The 17,658-nt window shown below is 40.6% G+C and overlaps 1 protein-coding gene across 1 annotated transcript; it reads right to left on the minus strand.

Moving 5' to 3' along the window:
• Nucleotides 1-1,986: 1,986 nt before the first annotated feature.
• Nucleotides 1,987-6,376, minus strand: LOC128317202 (uncharacterized). The gene is made up of 4 exons (XM_053227975.1): nucleotides 6,334-6,376; nucleotides 2,727-3,098; nucleotides 2,218-2,473; nucleotides 1,987-2,098 (listed from the first exon to the last, which is right to left on the minus strand). The coding sequence occupies exons 1-4, from the start codon at nucleotides 6,374-6,376 to the stop codon at nucleotides 1,987-1,989; spliced, it is 783 nt and encodes a 260-aa protein (XP_053083950.1).
• Between the last annotated feature and the right edge of the window lie 11,282 nt (nucleotides 6,377-17,658).

Consider the following 17,658-nt stretch of genomic DNA (forward strand, 5'->3'; position numbering starts at 1 on the left):
GGTATAGGAGTAGGTTGAATGGTTTAATAGGGGAAGAGCAAAAAATGACAAGGAATGTCAGCAGGGTGACGAGTAGCAAAAGGCAAAAAATCCAAAAGGGAAAAAAACAGGCAAGCAAAAAACTCAAACAATGCAACGCTCAGAAGACATCAAAAATAAAACACAAAAGCTAGGGCAAAAATTCCAACAAAATACAAAAAACAGGGCAAAGATCCAAGGCAGGATTTTAGCAGTCACAGTCCATAAAAAAACTAGCAAGGTAGTCATACATGACAAAAAGCAGAAGAGCAGGGCAGAGACTTACACATGGCCAAAACCAAGGCAAAGACTGAGCAAAGACTCGAGCAAACAGGGCAACTGAAACACATTAACTAGTCTGGAGCTCTAATAGAAAGTCCTCAGGGTCGCCATCAGGTGGCCAAAAGGCAGAATACAGTCTGAAACCTGACAAGTCCGCAAAACTAATCCTGTCTGAATACGGCTTTAGAAACAAAATTTTCTGATTCTGATGTTGATCATTACCATTTAATGCAGGGAATTTTTAATTATATAAAATCCCGGCACTGCCAAGCTGCCACTGTTGGATTCTTTAAGCTTCATCTGCTCTGCTCAACTGTAAGTCACTTTGGATAAATGTGTCTGCCAAATGAGTAAATGTAAATGATTGTTCGCATCCTCATTTTAGCAGAGTGCTTTATCATTTTTTCCCTAACAAAAACTTATTTTAAGCATAATGCAAAAAAAGGGGTTGTCTTTTTATGTATAAGGTAACATACATGCAGTGTGAAGTTTTTTGCTCATGCTGTAGGAGATTAGATTTCTTCCTATTTTTAAGCTGTTATTTATCTTTAGATTTTGTTACTGTAATAATTAACACAGTAACAGTGATGATAATGATCATGCCCACTGCTATGTTAATGTATTTGCCTACTTTGAATAATATAGATAAAGTTTTTTTTTTTCGCTATTACACCAGATCCTCAAGTCTCTAGTTTGATTTTTCAGAAAATTAATGTATGAAGTTTGAGCGTAACAGCAGAGGGGATGTATGTTCATGTCTTCAAATACAGAAAATGTGTTGAGGTCTGCTGCAAAGAACAACATCGCCATCCAGTGATGGAAACCTGAACCTCTGTACATTTTCTCTTCAATTACTGAGCAGTTGTAATAAAGCATCTGGTTAATCAGGCTACTCTGGATGTGAAATCATTCACGTCTTTTAACCATCATCCTCCCAAAAAAGAAAAAAAAAAAATCACACGCTTTAGAACAAACACAATTTTATTGTTCTAGAAGTTTAATGTGAAACAAGTCTGAGGCCTTAAAAATAAAACCCCATCATTCTGCAGAGGAAGTAACTGTAAAAGATGTGGTTTAACACAGAGAGACTGGAAGTATTTACTAAATATGCCGTGTATACAGACAAGCATGTGTTCGTTTCTGTTACAGGTTGTGTAGGTTTCATTTGTGTATCAGTTGTAATTATACAGCAAAAGTAATAAATAAATAGAAATTAAGAATTGTTTCTAAACCAACTTCAAAAATTGCTCCATGACTGAAATTCCAATAAATGTAATAAATGGCTAAGTTGTCTATCATGAAATTAAGCTCAAATGCAACACAAAGGAAATGTAAGTGATGTGTAACTTTTTCATCTCACGCAGGAAATTCACAAGAAGAAGACTAAATTGAGCATCAAGTATGAAACTGTGGTCAGCTCATTGCTATTACACATTAGCGTAGATATCAGAATCGTCCTCCTTCTGCTGGGCATTAGCGTAGATATCGGAATCGTCCTCCTTCTGCTGCTCAGTGTGGACACTCCTGCGCTCACACAGAAACCTGTTTGAGGCACAAACTACACGTTAACTGCTGTTAACTACTAAATTAACAGTTTGGCAGTACAGCTTGTGACATGTCAAAATTGTATGCTTTCATAAAGACATTTTTTGTTTCACCAAAAGATTGTGAGTTTTTAAGACCATTTTACCTCCTGTTGTAAATCACAGCTGGGATAGCTACGATGATGAAAATCAGTCCGGCTGTCAACACAACAATGATCCAGATTGGCCAGTGATCAGGATTTTCACCTGTTAAAAAACAACAGTATTTAACATGTGAATATTTAACTAAACACAAGTCACCTTATTTCCTTCAGTAATCATTAGAGACAGTCTGATATTTAAACTTCAGGAATGTTGTGAGCAGATGGACCCACCCTCGACCTGAAGGCTGATCATTTTAAATCCTGACGTCTCGTTGGTTTTCCAAGTGCAGGTGTAACTCCCAGAATCCCTCACGGTTAGAGCAGGAAAGTGAAGAACGGGTCCTGATGTGTTTAACTGCTCGTTGTTCTTAGACCACACAAACTGTGAGGAACTGTGTGTGCACTTCACATCACACGTCAGATTTAACGAGTCTCCTTGTTTAAGGGTTCCATTTCCACTGAGCCTGATTAGTGACACCTTTAAATCTTTTTCAGAGAGCAGGAAAGACTCCACATCAGTGAATCAGGATTTCTCACAAAGCTAAAAATGTATTATTGAATAATAAACATCAGCTAAATTAGATTTCTTGATAAAAGTAAAGCTGATCTCGGCAATGGATTCAACAAGTTCACAACAAGAAAGATTTGCAAAACTATATAATTTATTCCTATAGGTGAGAAGAGTAAACTATACAGATAAGGAATAATTTGGATTTTTATTTTAATCATTAAAATTTACCTGCAACTTGTAGAGTCACTCCAGGATCACCTGTGTATCTGTCACTAGGCTGATCAGTTATAAATCTGAATCTGTACTCTCCAGAATAACTGAACTGTAGATTGTGGATTAACAAAGTGCAGTCTGATTTGTCGTCTCCAACGTACACAAAGTCTGACTTGGTGTTTGATGCGCTGTTATAAACATACGTTGGGTCCAAACACCTTCCTTTGTTTGAGTTCATTGAGCACCAAAGCTTTTGCGTCACCTGAATATTGGGATTTGATGTTGGATAAGAATAACTACAGGGAATGGAGACACTGAATCCTCTCACAGCATAGATCGGCTTATCAGGATATTTCACACCCCAATCACTGCTCTGAGTGAGAACACCTGTGTAGAGAAATAAATGGAGATTAAAGGAGATTGATGAAGTTATACTGATATATTGTTTTATACAGTATATTGTGTGTATTCACGTGTGTTCATCTGATACATATACATGATACATGGGAAAAAGAAAGTACAGCTTCTTCAATTCTGTTTTTAATTATCAGGGCCTAAATAACAACTGTGTGGTCTTCACCATCTTCAATAAACAAATACCCTCAGGTGACAAAAAAAAACAGATTACAGTATGTAGTCATTTTTCCCCAAAACTTAAACCAACATTCAGAAACCAGGTGGGAAAAAATAAGTACACCCTATATGTCGCATGTAAAACCACGTTTAGCAACAATAACAAAGTAAAACATTTTCTTTAGGAGTTTTTCAGTCTCTCATGTCTCATTTTGGAGAAATTCTGGCCCACTCTTCTTTACAAAGTTGCTTCAGTTCATTGATGTTTGAGGGTATTTGTTTATGCACAATTCTCTTAAGATCCCACCACGACATCTCAATGGGGTCGAGATCTGGACTTTGACTTGGCCATTCCAACACCTTCATTTTTCTCTTCTTTAGCCATTCAGATGCTGAGTTGCTGCTGTGTTTGGGATCATTGTCCTGTTGCATGACCCAATTTCAGCCCAGCTTAAGCTGCTGGACAGATGATCTCACATTTGTCTCAAGAATATTCTGGTATAACATGGAGTTCATCGCTGTCTCAATGACTGCAAGTTTCCCAGCTCCTGTGGTTACAAAACAAGCTCAAATCCCCCCCCCCCCCCCATCACCATGTTTCACAGTTAGTATGAGGTGTTTGTGGTAATAAGCTCTGTGTTTCATTTTCACCAAACATGGCACTGTGCATGATGACCAAAGATATCCAACTTGGTCTCATCAGTCCAAAGGATATTGTTCCAGAACTTTTGCGGTTTGTTCAGATGCAATTTTGCAAACCTAAGTCATGCTCCATATTCTTTTTTCCCTACCAAACCTTCCATGAAAGTCTTTTACCGATTATGCTGTAATGAACATTTAATGTGCTTACAGAGGCCTGTAGGTCACATGATAGCTCTGGGGTTTTTCTTTATATCTCTGAGCAGTAAACAATCTGTCTTGGACTGAATTTGCTGGGACACCCACTCCTGGGAAGATTGGCAACTGTCTTGAAGGCTCTCCATTTGTAAACAATCCTTCAGCAACAATTGCTTCTCTGAGGTCATGGTCCTTTCTTCTTGGCATGATGTTGACACACACCTGAGTGCTCCAGAACCCCAAACTGCCAAAAGTTCTGCTTTTATAAAAGGCGGTCACACTTCTTGATATTAGTAACACCTGGCTGCTAATCACTCTCTTAAAAATTGTGGAAGTAGAAAGGATGTGCTTATTTTTTCCTGCCTGGTTTCTGAATGTTGGTTTATTTTTTTGGGAAGAAATGACTACATATTGAAATCTCTTGGGTTTTTTTTTTTTTTTTTGCTGTTGTCACCTATTTGTTTGTTTATAGAAGTTGGTGAGGACTGCCTTATCGTTATTTAGGCGCTGATAAATAAATACATAGAATCAAGGGAGGGTGTAATTCCTTTTTCCCCATGACGCACACACACACACACACACACGACAATGGCTTTTTTAAAAGCTTTAAAATGTTGTTAAAGTAATTAACCAATTGTTTCGTTTATTTACACACAGGTATAAATTTAATAAATGTGGCATGAATATATACAGATATCCTGCTTTGCTGTGTACAGTTCAGTAATAAGAAATAGACTGAAATTTCAAAATTAAAATAGTTAAATAAATGCATCATTGAGAAATAAATATTAACAATCATAGCAGCCAGATTTCTAATGAAATTTATTCATCTCCATTAACTTGATATATTTTGAATATTTTAATAGAGATAGTAGACTAGACCTGAAACGGTAAAGTGTTTTATTAAATAGGAAGCCTTCTTGGGGAGGAAAAAAAAATGCATTTATAAAGCTCTTGCTAAGGCCACAGCCCTGTAGTTAGCTAATCTTGTTAAATAATCCTGAATGCTGAACAGCTGTTTAAAAGGAGCTAATTTATAATGTATATCAGACAAATGAAAATGAGGTGCGACACAAAAACAAACACTAAGAACATGGACTAGAAAAACAAGAACTAGGCATAACATGGAACCACACAGGAACACAAAATGAATACAACAGACGCTAGACAAGGAGTGTTACAAGTGTCAGAACTGAAATACTTGAGCTCATTAGACCTTAACGTGACTCAGCTGTGCATGATCTCATGATGTGCATGGGGCTGATGGGTAATGTAGTCCTGACAGGTACATTCATATTTATCCATTATTACTTTTTCAAAATGTTCCACCCAACTATTTATCCTGTCTTCAAAGTCTCATGTGTCTCTCTGCACTCTTTCAAAAGGTAATCTCAGAACCAGTAATGTTTCTATTTCTTGAAACGCTCCTTCAGCACATACAATTCTAACTTATTCTTTTAGCTTACTGCATGATTTTACTGCCATCAGAAAGACTTTCCAAAAGAAGGAAAACATGACAAACATGACTCCTCGTGAAATGTCTTCATCTTAATATTACCTCTGGAAAAAACTAACTTTCCTTACATGACGATATGAATGGTTTTATCAGCACATGGCAACCTGACTGAAATGTAGTACAGCTACCTGGGGCTCAGTCTTTTCTGTCTGTTAGTTAAAGGTCAGAGGTTAGATGTACAGCAGGAGTCTAGTGGGTGCTCTTGTGTTCTTTGTCTTATCTGTTTTTGATCTATAATCGCACTATTCAGTGTCTCCCAGATGAGGATGGGTTCCCTTTTGAGTCTGGTTCCTCTCAAGGACCCTTGCAACCGTCACCTCTGGCTTGCTCATTAGGGATAAACTAATAAATTTCAAATTTATATATTTCTGTCCAGCTGTTCTGTGACGTCCATTGTTAAAAGCGCTATACAATACAAATAAAATTGAATTGAATCTTGATCTTAGCAGTGCACTGAGATTTTAATGATAGTTAATTACTAATGTTGTTTTGTTTCTTATTACTGAAACTTACTTAATCACCACCATCAGAAATCTTTCATGAGCTTGAAATCAAACATTCACTGACATTAGACAGTATAATGTGTTTGTGGAAGTGTATAATCCAATAACTGACCGTACACACTGCACCATCACTCAGTAAACAGTTAAAACTCTGAACAATAATTCTGTGTAAGAGTGAGATGATGTTTCATACCGGACAGCGTGAGCAGAATCGTAGCCAAGTGCAGCATCTTCATCTCTTCTTCAGTAAGAACTTCACACACTCAGTGTTGGGTCTATGTATATACACTGAGCTCACTGACTTGGTCATGAAATGTGAGAATTAAAAGTACTTCCTGGAATAATAGAATATACCCAATATAGCTACAAACTAAGCCACCACAAGAGTGTCAAAGCATTAAGACAGGAAGACGAGCAGAGGCCTCATGCACTCTCTCTCTCTCTCTCTCTCTCTCTCTCTCCCCCTCTCTCACACACACACACACACGTTATTAAAAAAACAATTTTGATTCAGAAATACACTGTATGGCCAAAGTATGTGGACACTTGACCATCACATATGAACTTGTTGGACATCCCATTCCAAAAGCATGGGCATTTACATGGAGCTGTTCCATCTCGGCAGTATAGATGCTGATGCATAACATACAGAGGAGCATTCTGAGTTAAGATCATGTGAGAGATAGTAAAAGAGCTCAGTGTGTGAGAACAGAATACATAAATAGATTTGTTTCCTATTGTTTTTTCCTCATTTATTTTTATCAGTATTAAATAATGCATTTTGAATCCTGTATTAGTTTTCATTTAAAAGGTGTAACAGTCAATTTTTGTTACTTGTACAAATAACCTGGAAGATAAGTAAAACATGGTAAAATATAAAAGGTTTAAGCCGTGGCCTCAGCACAAGTACATTAAGGGGCTGAGAAAACCAGTTTGGAAAGCTGATTTCCAGCCTGGAAATCTTCCTGTAGACACTCTAATCTTTAGGCCACTGGAGATCCTGGGGCAGAACTTCATGAACATGGGTGGGAATCATTCAAATGTCAAACCCCCCTAACTGTTAACCTATCTGCACCTTTAATGATATGACTTAACTAATTAAACTCAGATGATTTGAGGCAACTGTAGGTTCAAGAAGAAAACCTTTCCTTTGCAGAACTATGCATTTATTCCTTTAAGTTGGGAAAGGAAATTATGCTGATCAACATTTATTTTCTTTATTAAAAATTACCTGCAACATCAAGAGTCACTCCAGGATCACCTGTATATCTGGCACCGTCCACATTGGTTATAAATCTGAATTTGTACTCTCTGGAATAACTGAACTGCACATTGTGGATTAAGTGCAGTGTGATTTGTCTCCAACATACTCCAAGTACGACTTGGTGTTTGATGAGCTGTTAAACATGCGGTCAGTCTGTACACTTGCCCATTTTTGAGTTCAAGCAACAAAGTAATGTGGCGATTCACCATACAGTGGATTCAAACCCAGGCCTCAGGATACAGGACACCAGGGCAAACTGAGTGAGTTACAACTAATACTCAAGAGATAGAACTCAAGTGCAGAGAAGATAAGGAGGATAAACAGAAACCTCCAAAATAGAAAATAAATGAGCTCAGACCAACACACTCTGTCCTGGTAACGGAGAAAAGTAACAAACTGGAAGAAAAAAAAAAACAATTTCCTAAATTACACAAATTAAACATCACCCAGAATCAGATTCAAAATCACAAACTCTGGGTTAGAGAGCAAGCGCATTACCAGTGTACCATGAGAAGGACTGAAATCAGAAGGGGAGCTAGGTTTAAGGCATATGAAGCCTAGCTTTCACCCTACAGCAAACCAAAACAAAGAATTTCAGATGAGCTAGCAAGAATAGGAACAAAGGAGAAACTAAAGGCGCAATCTGAGGACCATCAGGGGAGAAACCTCTGACTGCTCAATACAGAGAGCTAACAAGGAAACAGAAGAGGTTTTTCCACCCACGAGAAGGAAGCTGAAGACATGAAAGGGTGGCTAGGTTGACAAGGTGAGGCCAACCCAGCGCAGAGGAAAGGACTAGCGTACAGCTCTAGTTTTCACAATACTAGCTTAGTCTTGCGCTCACAGGATAAACTCAAGACTGAGCATTTGAGCAACCTGTAAGTAGCCCTTAAATAGGCCAGTCACAGGTGGAGCAGGTTACCACTATTTACTGAGAGGCAGCTCTCTGTCTCCCTCTGGTGGCAGTCCGGGGCCATGGCAGCTGCCCCTTTCACCAAAGCATTTGTTCAACCTGATAATTTGACTGTGGATAATAGTAACTAGAGGGAATGAAGATACTGAATCCTCTCACAGCACAAACCGGCTCAGGATATTCCACTCCCCAGTATCTCTGCATGAGATCACCTGCAAAATAAGTGTGTAGAAAAATCATTCCAAACCTAAAGACAAAAGAGACTGATAAAGTGTCAGTCATATCATTTGTAATCTTTAAGTCCTCTACAACACATACAAAATTCCAGGACAAGGACAGTTATAGTGATGACTTTTAATTACTCATTTTATTTAGTTTTACTGTAAGTAGATTTTTATGATGACTGGGTTATTTAAAAATTTTAAAAAAACATGGTCACAATCAGTCAGTCAGTGTTCAACAGGCATTTCTCGGTTCTTGTGTCTAGTTTTATTGTTTAATACATCATCAGCATTGTTAAAGGCATTACAATCAAAGTTTATAACTATATTTATAACTATAAAAGTGTGTGTTGTCATTTAATAACAAATAAACACATTAAAGAAGAAATGTACAAATGTAATTCCAGTAGTGTGACGAATCAGTGCTAGATCCAAATCAGGTGAACCAGAATCACTGGCTTAATGCACCAAAACAATGACAAACTGACACGAAATCTCACACACTTACCTTTTCATAATCCCTTCCACCACCCAAAGGGCTAAGCAGGAACTGAAAAATCATTTTCACAAAACCATTTTCAGCTCTATAGAAACCTTTTATAAGGAAACAGCTTAACACGGCTTAATGTGTTAAAACTGCGAGCGACAAACACCAAATTTTCTCTCACATTTTATTCATCATACTGTCTATTATAGTAAACTAAATGTACAGTCAGTTTAATTCCATAAGTAGTTGGACAGAGACACAATTTTCATAATTTTTGCCTCTGTACACCACCACAACAGATTTGAAATGAAGCAATCAAGATGTGATTGAAGTGGAGACTTTCAGCTTTAATTCAAGGAGTTTAACGAAATACTGCATTAATTGTTTAGGAATTACAGCCATTTTCTAGAGTCCCTCCATTTTCACAGGCTAAAAGTAATTGGCCAATTGACTGATAAGCAGTTTCATGGCCTGTTTCCTCATTATTTCATGACAAATTAAGGAGATAAAAGGTCTGGAGTTGATTCCAAGTGTTGAATTTGCATTTGGTAACTGTTCATGGGAACTCTCAATATGCGGTCCAAAGAGGTGTCAATGCAAGTGAAAGAGGCCATCATAAGGCTGAAAAAAAAACAGTTGGAGCATACTTTTAGCAGTCTCTCGAGCAAAGGGAACTTTGGGCAATGGTGTGAGGTGACAGGCCTTCGAAAATCTATATACCATGACAAGAATAATTGTATTTTGTAACATGTGAAGATGGTAAGACAGTGACAAAATCCATGGAAACATGCAACCAAGGATGAGAGGGGTGGGATGAGGATGTAAAAGGCCTTGTGGGGAAGATCTGGTGTTCTTGGTCCATGTACAGGTGCTACAGACGGCTACAAAAGATCTAATGTCCTACACCATCTTCAGCCACCAGAACCATCAACAGACGAAGTCTGAGGTCTTTGACACTCCTGGATGAAACCGTGAAGAATGCATTGACTCCAGAACATCCTTGGTGGTCGGATGATCACCTCTGGGGACTAGGCTAGCTCAGAACGGTAAAACTCCCTGGAAAGAGCATCAGGGTTCTCAGTTTTACTACCTGGTTGATAAGAGAGAATAAAATCAAATCTATTAAATAAAAGGATAGGAGAGGTCGTATCAATGGGCTAGCAGGACTAAGGTTTCATTTTTGGCATCCACATCATCTTATTTGAAGTTAACAAATGTTTTAAAGAGGATTATTTTGGATTTTTTTTTTTAAAGTGAGTGCAACAGCACCACCAGCACTCATAAGAAACACACAGAATATCATGAAGGGCTAAGACTATAATTAGACATTTAGTTACATTTTGTTACATTTAATTACATTTAGAGTGTATAACAAATGCCCTTATCCAGAGGAGCTTGCAGATGATAAGGATTATTATTATTATTATTATTATTATTATTACTAATACTGTTGTTGTTGTTGTTGTTCAACACTAGTTAAATTGTCCATTGCTATTAACAGATTTTAGCCCTCCCATTTAATATCAGCTGCCACTGCACATTACGTTTTAAGACTTATTAGTATTAGTCTGAGTTTATTTCCTGTAAACATCCTGTCTAGAAGAACATTTAAACCAATTTTTTTCTATAACAAAATAATACACTATAATATAATAAGAATAATTCTTGTCATCTATATTTTCTCCATTTTGTAGGTTATAAGATAAAAATACTTGTCATGTTACTGAGAAACCACAAAGAAGCTTAAAATTACAGCTTTACCTCTGACTGTTTCAAAGCACTGACACTGGAGAGTCCTTCCATAAATAATACACAAACATCTCCTTGAAGAAAACTTTACCATATCAAAGACTATACAAGTTTTTTTTATCAGTTTATGCAGCGTGTCCACTGTAATGAGCCGGTGAATGGGTTGTGAGTGAGCTTTTTTAGAACAAGTGCATTAATATAAACCTGTGATATGCAGCTGTGCTACTGTCAGAGCTGCTGGTATAGAAAATTAATCAACACCTTCTGACCAATCACAATCCAGAATTCGACCGTGCTGTGGTGTAAGGTTGGTTTAGAAACAAGTGCTACTGATACTGAGCTTCTGGTTTATGTGCGCTTACTGCTTTAATGAATCTTTGCATCTTTAAGTTAATGTAATAATTTTCCCTCCTTTTCTTTTTGTCTGCTGTGGCTTGGCATTCATTTGAATAAAGGTTTTGTTATTTGAACTGGCTTCTCTTGTCTGAACATTTAATAAATAAATGTATAAATCTTTCAGTGTAAGGTTAGACTATACATTTCTGCAGAATTAAATTAAATGAAATTGATTTAGCACTATAAATTGGTCAATGCTGCCCTCTAGTGGCTGAATCCCAAAGAGCTACAGAAGCTCTATATTGACTGAATGGAGAAAGGCCAGGTGGACAGTGGGTCCGCCTCTCGCCCACCCATATTAGTGATGGACACTCGTGCCTCTGACACACCCATATTAGTGATGGACACTCTTACCTCTGACCTAGGCATATTAGTGATGGACACTCGTACCTCTGACCCACCCATATTAGTGATGGACGCTCGTACCTGAGCATGCACGCTGATATTACCTGAAGTGCAACATAAGATAAGCTACCATTTGCTAGCTAGCTGATGTTATCCATCATTTTAATCAAAGTAATGAAAGTATAAGTAGTGAATGTAATGTACCAACTGAAAATATAAACAGCAGTCAACTTTTACACTCAACACAACTTTTTTCTGAGGAAAAAATTCGCTGCTCTCCATGATGTTCATCTAGCTCTGACACCTGCAGTGAGTTACCCATCTGAATGGAGAAGTGCTTTTATATACTCCACTCATTCTTTCTGTGGCATTTGTTTAAAAAGGAGAGACTGGTTAACCTTAACACACCGCACTGAGTGTTCTCTAAGGTCATATAGTTAATAGTGAATTATTATGAAATGTAGCTAGTGTTAGCTGCCTTGGTTTGTGCCATCGCTTCATTCGCTCATGTTGGGTTACTAGTTATAATATCACTACAACGAGCTAGCTTAAGCATCACAATGAGCAACATACTGGAGAAACTGCAGAGAATTCCCCTCTGAGGGTCTGTTAGAACAGTTTACAGCAGAACAAGACATGGCTTTGCTATAGAACTGTCCAGAGCTTCAGGTGTGTGTTGGAAGGTGCACGCAACTCATGACTCAACTGTCATGTCCACAACTGTCAATCACCTCCTCAACCACGCTCACCACATAACTCCTATAAAACATCTCGTAAGGGTGAATACTTGGGGAGAGATCAACTGAAGACTATTTCCAAAAATATTTTGTGGAGATTGATCTTAAAATGGAAGTTCACCACCTTTAACATTCACTAATGAGAATAGGCAGGGTTTAAAATTGTACTGCAGCCAGCCACTAGAGGGCCTCAGAGACATTTTTGCTGTCAAAAAATGACTCCGGACTGCTGTTAAAAAACTAAAACCATAGTTTGATTTTGTTCGAAACTTTTTTATTTATGTGCTATTTTATTATTAACCTTGAAATAGTACAAAATATTAAAAAGTGAATAAAACCATTCTTGAAACAGGTGTATTCAAACTTTTGACACAAGCAGTGTGTGTGTGTGTCTCATATATATATATATATATATATATATATATATATATATATATATATAAACGAACACTGCCTAATATTATCCCACCAAATCCTTTCTGATCCCTTGTTGCATGGACTCCACAAGACCCCTGAAGGTGTGCTGTGGTATCTGGCACAAAGACGTTAGCAGCAGATCCGTCAAGTCCTGTAAGTCCTGTAAGTTCCGAGGTGAGGCCTCCATGGATAGAACCTGTTTGTCCAGCACAGATGCTGGATGGGATTGAGATCTGGGGAATTTGGAGGCCAAGTCAACACCTTGAACTCAACATTATCCTGCTGAATGAGGCCACTGCAATTAGGGATTACCGTTGCCATCAAGGGGTGTACTTGGTCTGCAACAAGGTTTACGTAGGTGGTACGTGCCAAGGTAACATCCACATGAATGCCAGGACCCAAGGTTTCCCAGCAGAACATTGCCCAGGACATCACACTGCCTCCACCGGCTTACCTTCTTCTCATAGTGCATCCTGGTGCCATCTCTTCCCCAGGTAAGCGAAGCACATGCACCTGGCAAGTCCACATGATGTAAAAGTAAATGTGATTCGTCAGACCAGGCCACCTTCTTCCCTCACTCCATGGTCCAGTTCTGATGCTTACATGCCCATTGCAGACTCGTTCGGCAGTGGACAGGGGTCAGCATGGGCACTCTGACCAGTCTGCAGCTACGCAGCCCCATGCACTGTGTGTGGTGTTTAACGTTGTAGCTATAATAGGTGCATTCTTTTGATCCAGGAAGTGGTTTTAGTTCTCACATATCATGACAAAGTCAGTGAGATCAGTGTATATACATAGACCCAACACTTAGTGTGTGAAGTTCTTACTGAAGAAGAGATGAAGAAGCTGCACTTGGCTACAATTCTGCTCACGCTGTCCGGTATGAAACATCATCTCACTCTTACACAGAATTATTGTTCAGAGTTTTAACTCTTTGCTGATTGATGTTGCAGTGTGTACGGTCAGTTAATGGATTATCTAATATTAGAGAACATTTAATTTTTGATCAGATGAAAGAATTCTGATGATTTAGCAATAATTAAGTTTCAGCTCTGTTGAGTCAATAACATGATAATTAATAAAAAATGAAACACAACATTGGTAATTATTAAAATTGCTGTTACTGTTAAAATCATGACATCAGTTACCATTTAGGAATCACAGCAAAGCCATTTTCAGCAAAGTACTTTTTCAGGGGCTCAAAGGTATTGTCAACCACCGTGTTACCCTGGGATGGAGGGAGGTAGGGTGGAAACGAAATCTAGCGCTATGTGGGACCAGGGTCTTGAAGGGACAGACAGTGGTTGAAGGAGACCCTCCGGGGGACGATTGGAAGTCTTACAACTAGCACAGACCGAACAGGCCAAAACAAAATCCCGAGTCACCCGAGTCACGAGCCATCAATGGCCACCAGAACCGTTGTTTGAACAAAAAGGCAGTACGATTAATCCCCGGATGACAAGCGACCTTAGAATAGTGGCTCCAGCGGATGATGTCAGACCTTAAAACCTCCGGCACAAATAACCGACCCGGTGGGCACCAAGGACTGAAGCGTTACCCCTTGTAAGGCCGTGCGGACCTTAGACTCAATCTCCCAAGTGATAGTGGGGCTTGATGTTTTTAGAGCCCGGACGGTACGAGATGGAAAAGACGAAGCGACCAAAAAAAAAAGAGCCCACCGAGCCTACCTGGAGTTGAGACGTTTGGCCGACCTGATGTATTCAAGGTTCTTATGATCTGTCCAGACGATAAAAGGCACCCCCGAGCCTTCCAACCAATGACGCCACTCCTCCAAGGCTAACTTGATCGCCAACAACTCTCTATTACCAATGTCATAATTCTGTTCAGCGAGGGACAAACGATGAGATAAAAAGGCGCACGGATGCATCTTGCCATCCGCGGAGGAGCGCTGGGAAAGAACCACGTCACGCCAGTTAGAAAATGCAGTGTGGGCTGCACTAGACCACCTGAACGCAGTCTTGGTGAAGGTCAAGGCGGTCAGAGGGGCGGCTAGTTGGCTGAAGTTGCAAATAAAACGCCGGTAAAAATTGGCGAACCCCAGAAACCTCTGCAGGGCCTTGCGGGAGTCAGGGGTCGGCCACTCCACCACAGCCTTGATCTTGTCGGGATCCATGCGCACCCCCTCGGACGAAACGATGAATCCCAAAAACGGGACTGACTGTGCATGAAAAACGCATTTCTCCGCCTTGACAAAAAGCCCATTCTCGAGCAGCCGAAGGAGCACTCGTCTGACGTGCTGAACATGTTCCTGGAGAGAGGAGGAAAAAATCAGTATGTCATCCAGGTAGACATACATGAACTGGTCAACTATGTCTCTCAGCACGTCATTCACGAGTGCCTGGAAAACCGCCGGAGCGTTAGACAGGCCGAAGGGCATAATCAGGTATTCAAAATGCCTCCTGGGGGTATTAAAGGCGGTTTTCCACTCATCCCCCTTCCTTATGCGAACCAGATGATAGGCATTGCGCAGGTCCAATTTGGTGAAAAAAGTTGCCCCCTGCAGCCGCTCGAAAGCTGAAGACATCAGCGGCAAGGGATAAGTGTTCCTTACCGTGATGCTGTTCAGTCCACGGTAATCAATACACGGCCGCAGAGATCCGTCCTTTTTCACGACAAAAAAGAACCCGGCACCCGCGGGGGAAGAGGAATGACGGATGAGCCCGGCTGCCAAAGAATCAGAAATATATTTCTCCATGGCCTCCCTCTCTGGGGCAGATAGCGAGTAAAGCTTGCCTTTAGGCAGAGACTTACCTGGCAATAATTCTATGGCACAGTCATAGGGACGGTGCAGAGGGAGAGAAGCGGCCCGAGACTTACTGAACACTTCCTTCAGGTCCATGTACTCCTTAGGCACATTAGACAGGTCCACCAACTCCTTCTGGAAAACAGAATTAGACACAGATGAACAGGCAGACACAAGACAATTAGCATGACACTGTTCGCTCCACGATAAAAATGTATTAGAATGCCAATCAATGTGAGGGTTATGGAGTGTGAGCCAGGGGTGACCAAGGACAACAGGAGCGAGCGGGGAATCAGCGATTAGGAAGCGTATTTCTTCAAAGTGATTCCCCGACGTGATGAGGGTTAACGGAGCGGTGATGTGAGTGATAGTGGAGAGAGTTTGGCCATTGAGAGCTCTGACAGAAATGGGGCGGTTAAGCGTCGACACAGGGAGGTGAAGTTGGTTTAGACGTCGTTTGAAGACTGCCAGTGACTCAGCTGTTCGGACATCTAGGGGAAGTTCATTCCACCACCTTGGTGCCAGAACAGAGAAGAGTCTCGATGCAGGCCTTCCTTGTACTCTGAGAGATGGTGGGAGCAGTCGAGCAGTGCTACAGGATCGGAGGGAGCTTGGTGCCGAGCGAGGTGTGATAAGTGCTTTGAGATAAGTGGGTGCTGGTCCGTTTTTGGCTTTGTAGGCAAGCATCAGTGTTTTAAATCTGATGCGGGCATCTACAGGAAGCCAGTGGAGGGAGCGCAGCAATGGGGTGGTGTGGGAAAATTTAGGAAGGTTGAAAACCAATCGTGCAGCTGCATTTTGGATCAGTTGCAGAGGACGAATGGCACTCAGAACACCAGTGGAGAGTCTCGGAGGAGCAGATGTGGATCCCCTCCATGTCACCTGATATGACCGATCTTCCATGTAGGAATCAAACAATTGCCATGCTGTACCACGAATTCCTAGGCTCATGAGGGTGGATAGGAGAGTCTTGTGGTTCACCGTGTCAAACGCTGCTGAAAGGTCAAGGAGGATGAGAACTGAAGTTTGGCTGATCTAGCGGCATGTAGCTTCTCAGTGACGGCCAAAAGGGCAGTCTCTGTGGAGTGTGCCGGTTTGAAGCCAGACTGATTGGGATCTTGGAGGTTATTCTGTGAGAGATAGCAAGACAGCTAATTATAGACAGTCTGTTCAAGGGTTTTAGAAAGAAAAGAGAGAAGTGATACCGGTCGGTAGTTGCTGATGACAGAGGGATCTAGAGAGGCTTTCTTCAGGATGGGAATAACTCTTGCTCTTTTGAATGAAGTTGGCACATGACCAGATGTTATGGAGCCATTGATGATAGTGGTGATGAAGGGGAGGAGGTCTTGAGAGATGGTCTGGAGCATTGTGGAAGGGATTGGATCCAATGGGCAGGTGGTAGGATTGCAGGATAAGATGATTTGCAGGATCTCTTCTGTTGTTAGTTTAGAAAACTGTGTCAGCGAAAGAGAAGGAGAATCCTCAGTGTGTAGTGTAGGAGCAGGAGTAGAAGTAAATGTCTGGCAGATTTTTTCAATCTTCTGATCATAAAAGTGGCAAAGTCTTCAGCAGTCAGAGAGGATGGAGCAGGAGGAGCCGGAGGGTTGAGCAGTGAAGAAAAGATGTTGTGGAGCTTGCGAGGATCTTGTGCAGAGGATTCCAGCTTTTCTTTGTAGAAGGCAGTCTTAGCAGAAGTCACTTCAGATGAAAATTTGAACAGGAGAGCACGATAGGAGACCAGATCTGTGTCGAGTTGCGATTTCTTCCACTTCCTCTCTGCTTTTCTTAATTCTCTCCGATTACTGCGCAGCACATCCGATAGCCAAGGAGCAGGGCTGGAAATCTTCCTGGGTTTAGAGGTTAGAGGACAGAGGAGGTCCATTGATGAGGAAAGTGAGGAGAGGAAAGTGTCAGTGGCTAGCTCCAATGGTAGGGAGGAAAAGGAGTCAGGGACAGGAAGGGATGATAGAGTGCAGGAAGCTAAGGAGGAAGGGGAGATAGAGTGAAGGTTTTTACGAGTGGGAGAGAAATATAGATGGCTGGTGGTTTTAGGCAGGATAGGGAGGGTGATGGTGAAGGATACCAAGAGATGGTCAGAGATGTGGAGAGGTAGATGTCTGAAGTAGGAAAGGGGCGACTGAAGACAAGGTCCAGGGTGTTACCTCTTTTATGTGTAGGAGGACAGAGAAGAGGGAGAAGGCAAGAGGACTGGAGCTTGTCAGCAG

The sequence above is a fragment of the Pangasianodon hypophthalmus genome, chromosome 22 (genome assembly GCF_027358585.1).
Source record: "Pangasianodon hypophthalmus isolate fPanHyp1 chromosome 22, fPanHyp1.pri, whole genome shotgun sequence".
Lineage (NCBI taxonomy): Eukaryota > Metazoa > Chordata > Actinopteri > Siluriformes > Pangasiidae > Pangasianodon > Pangasianodon hypophthalmus.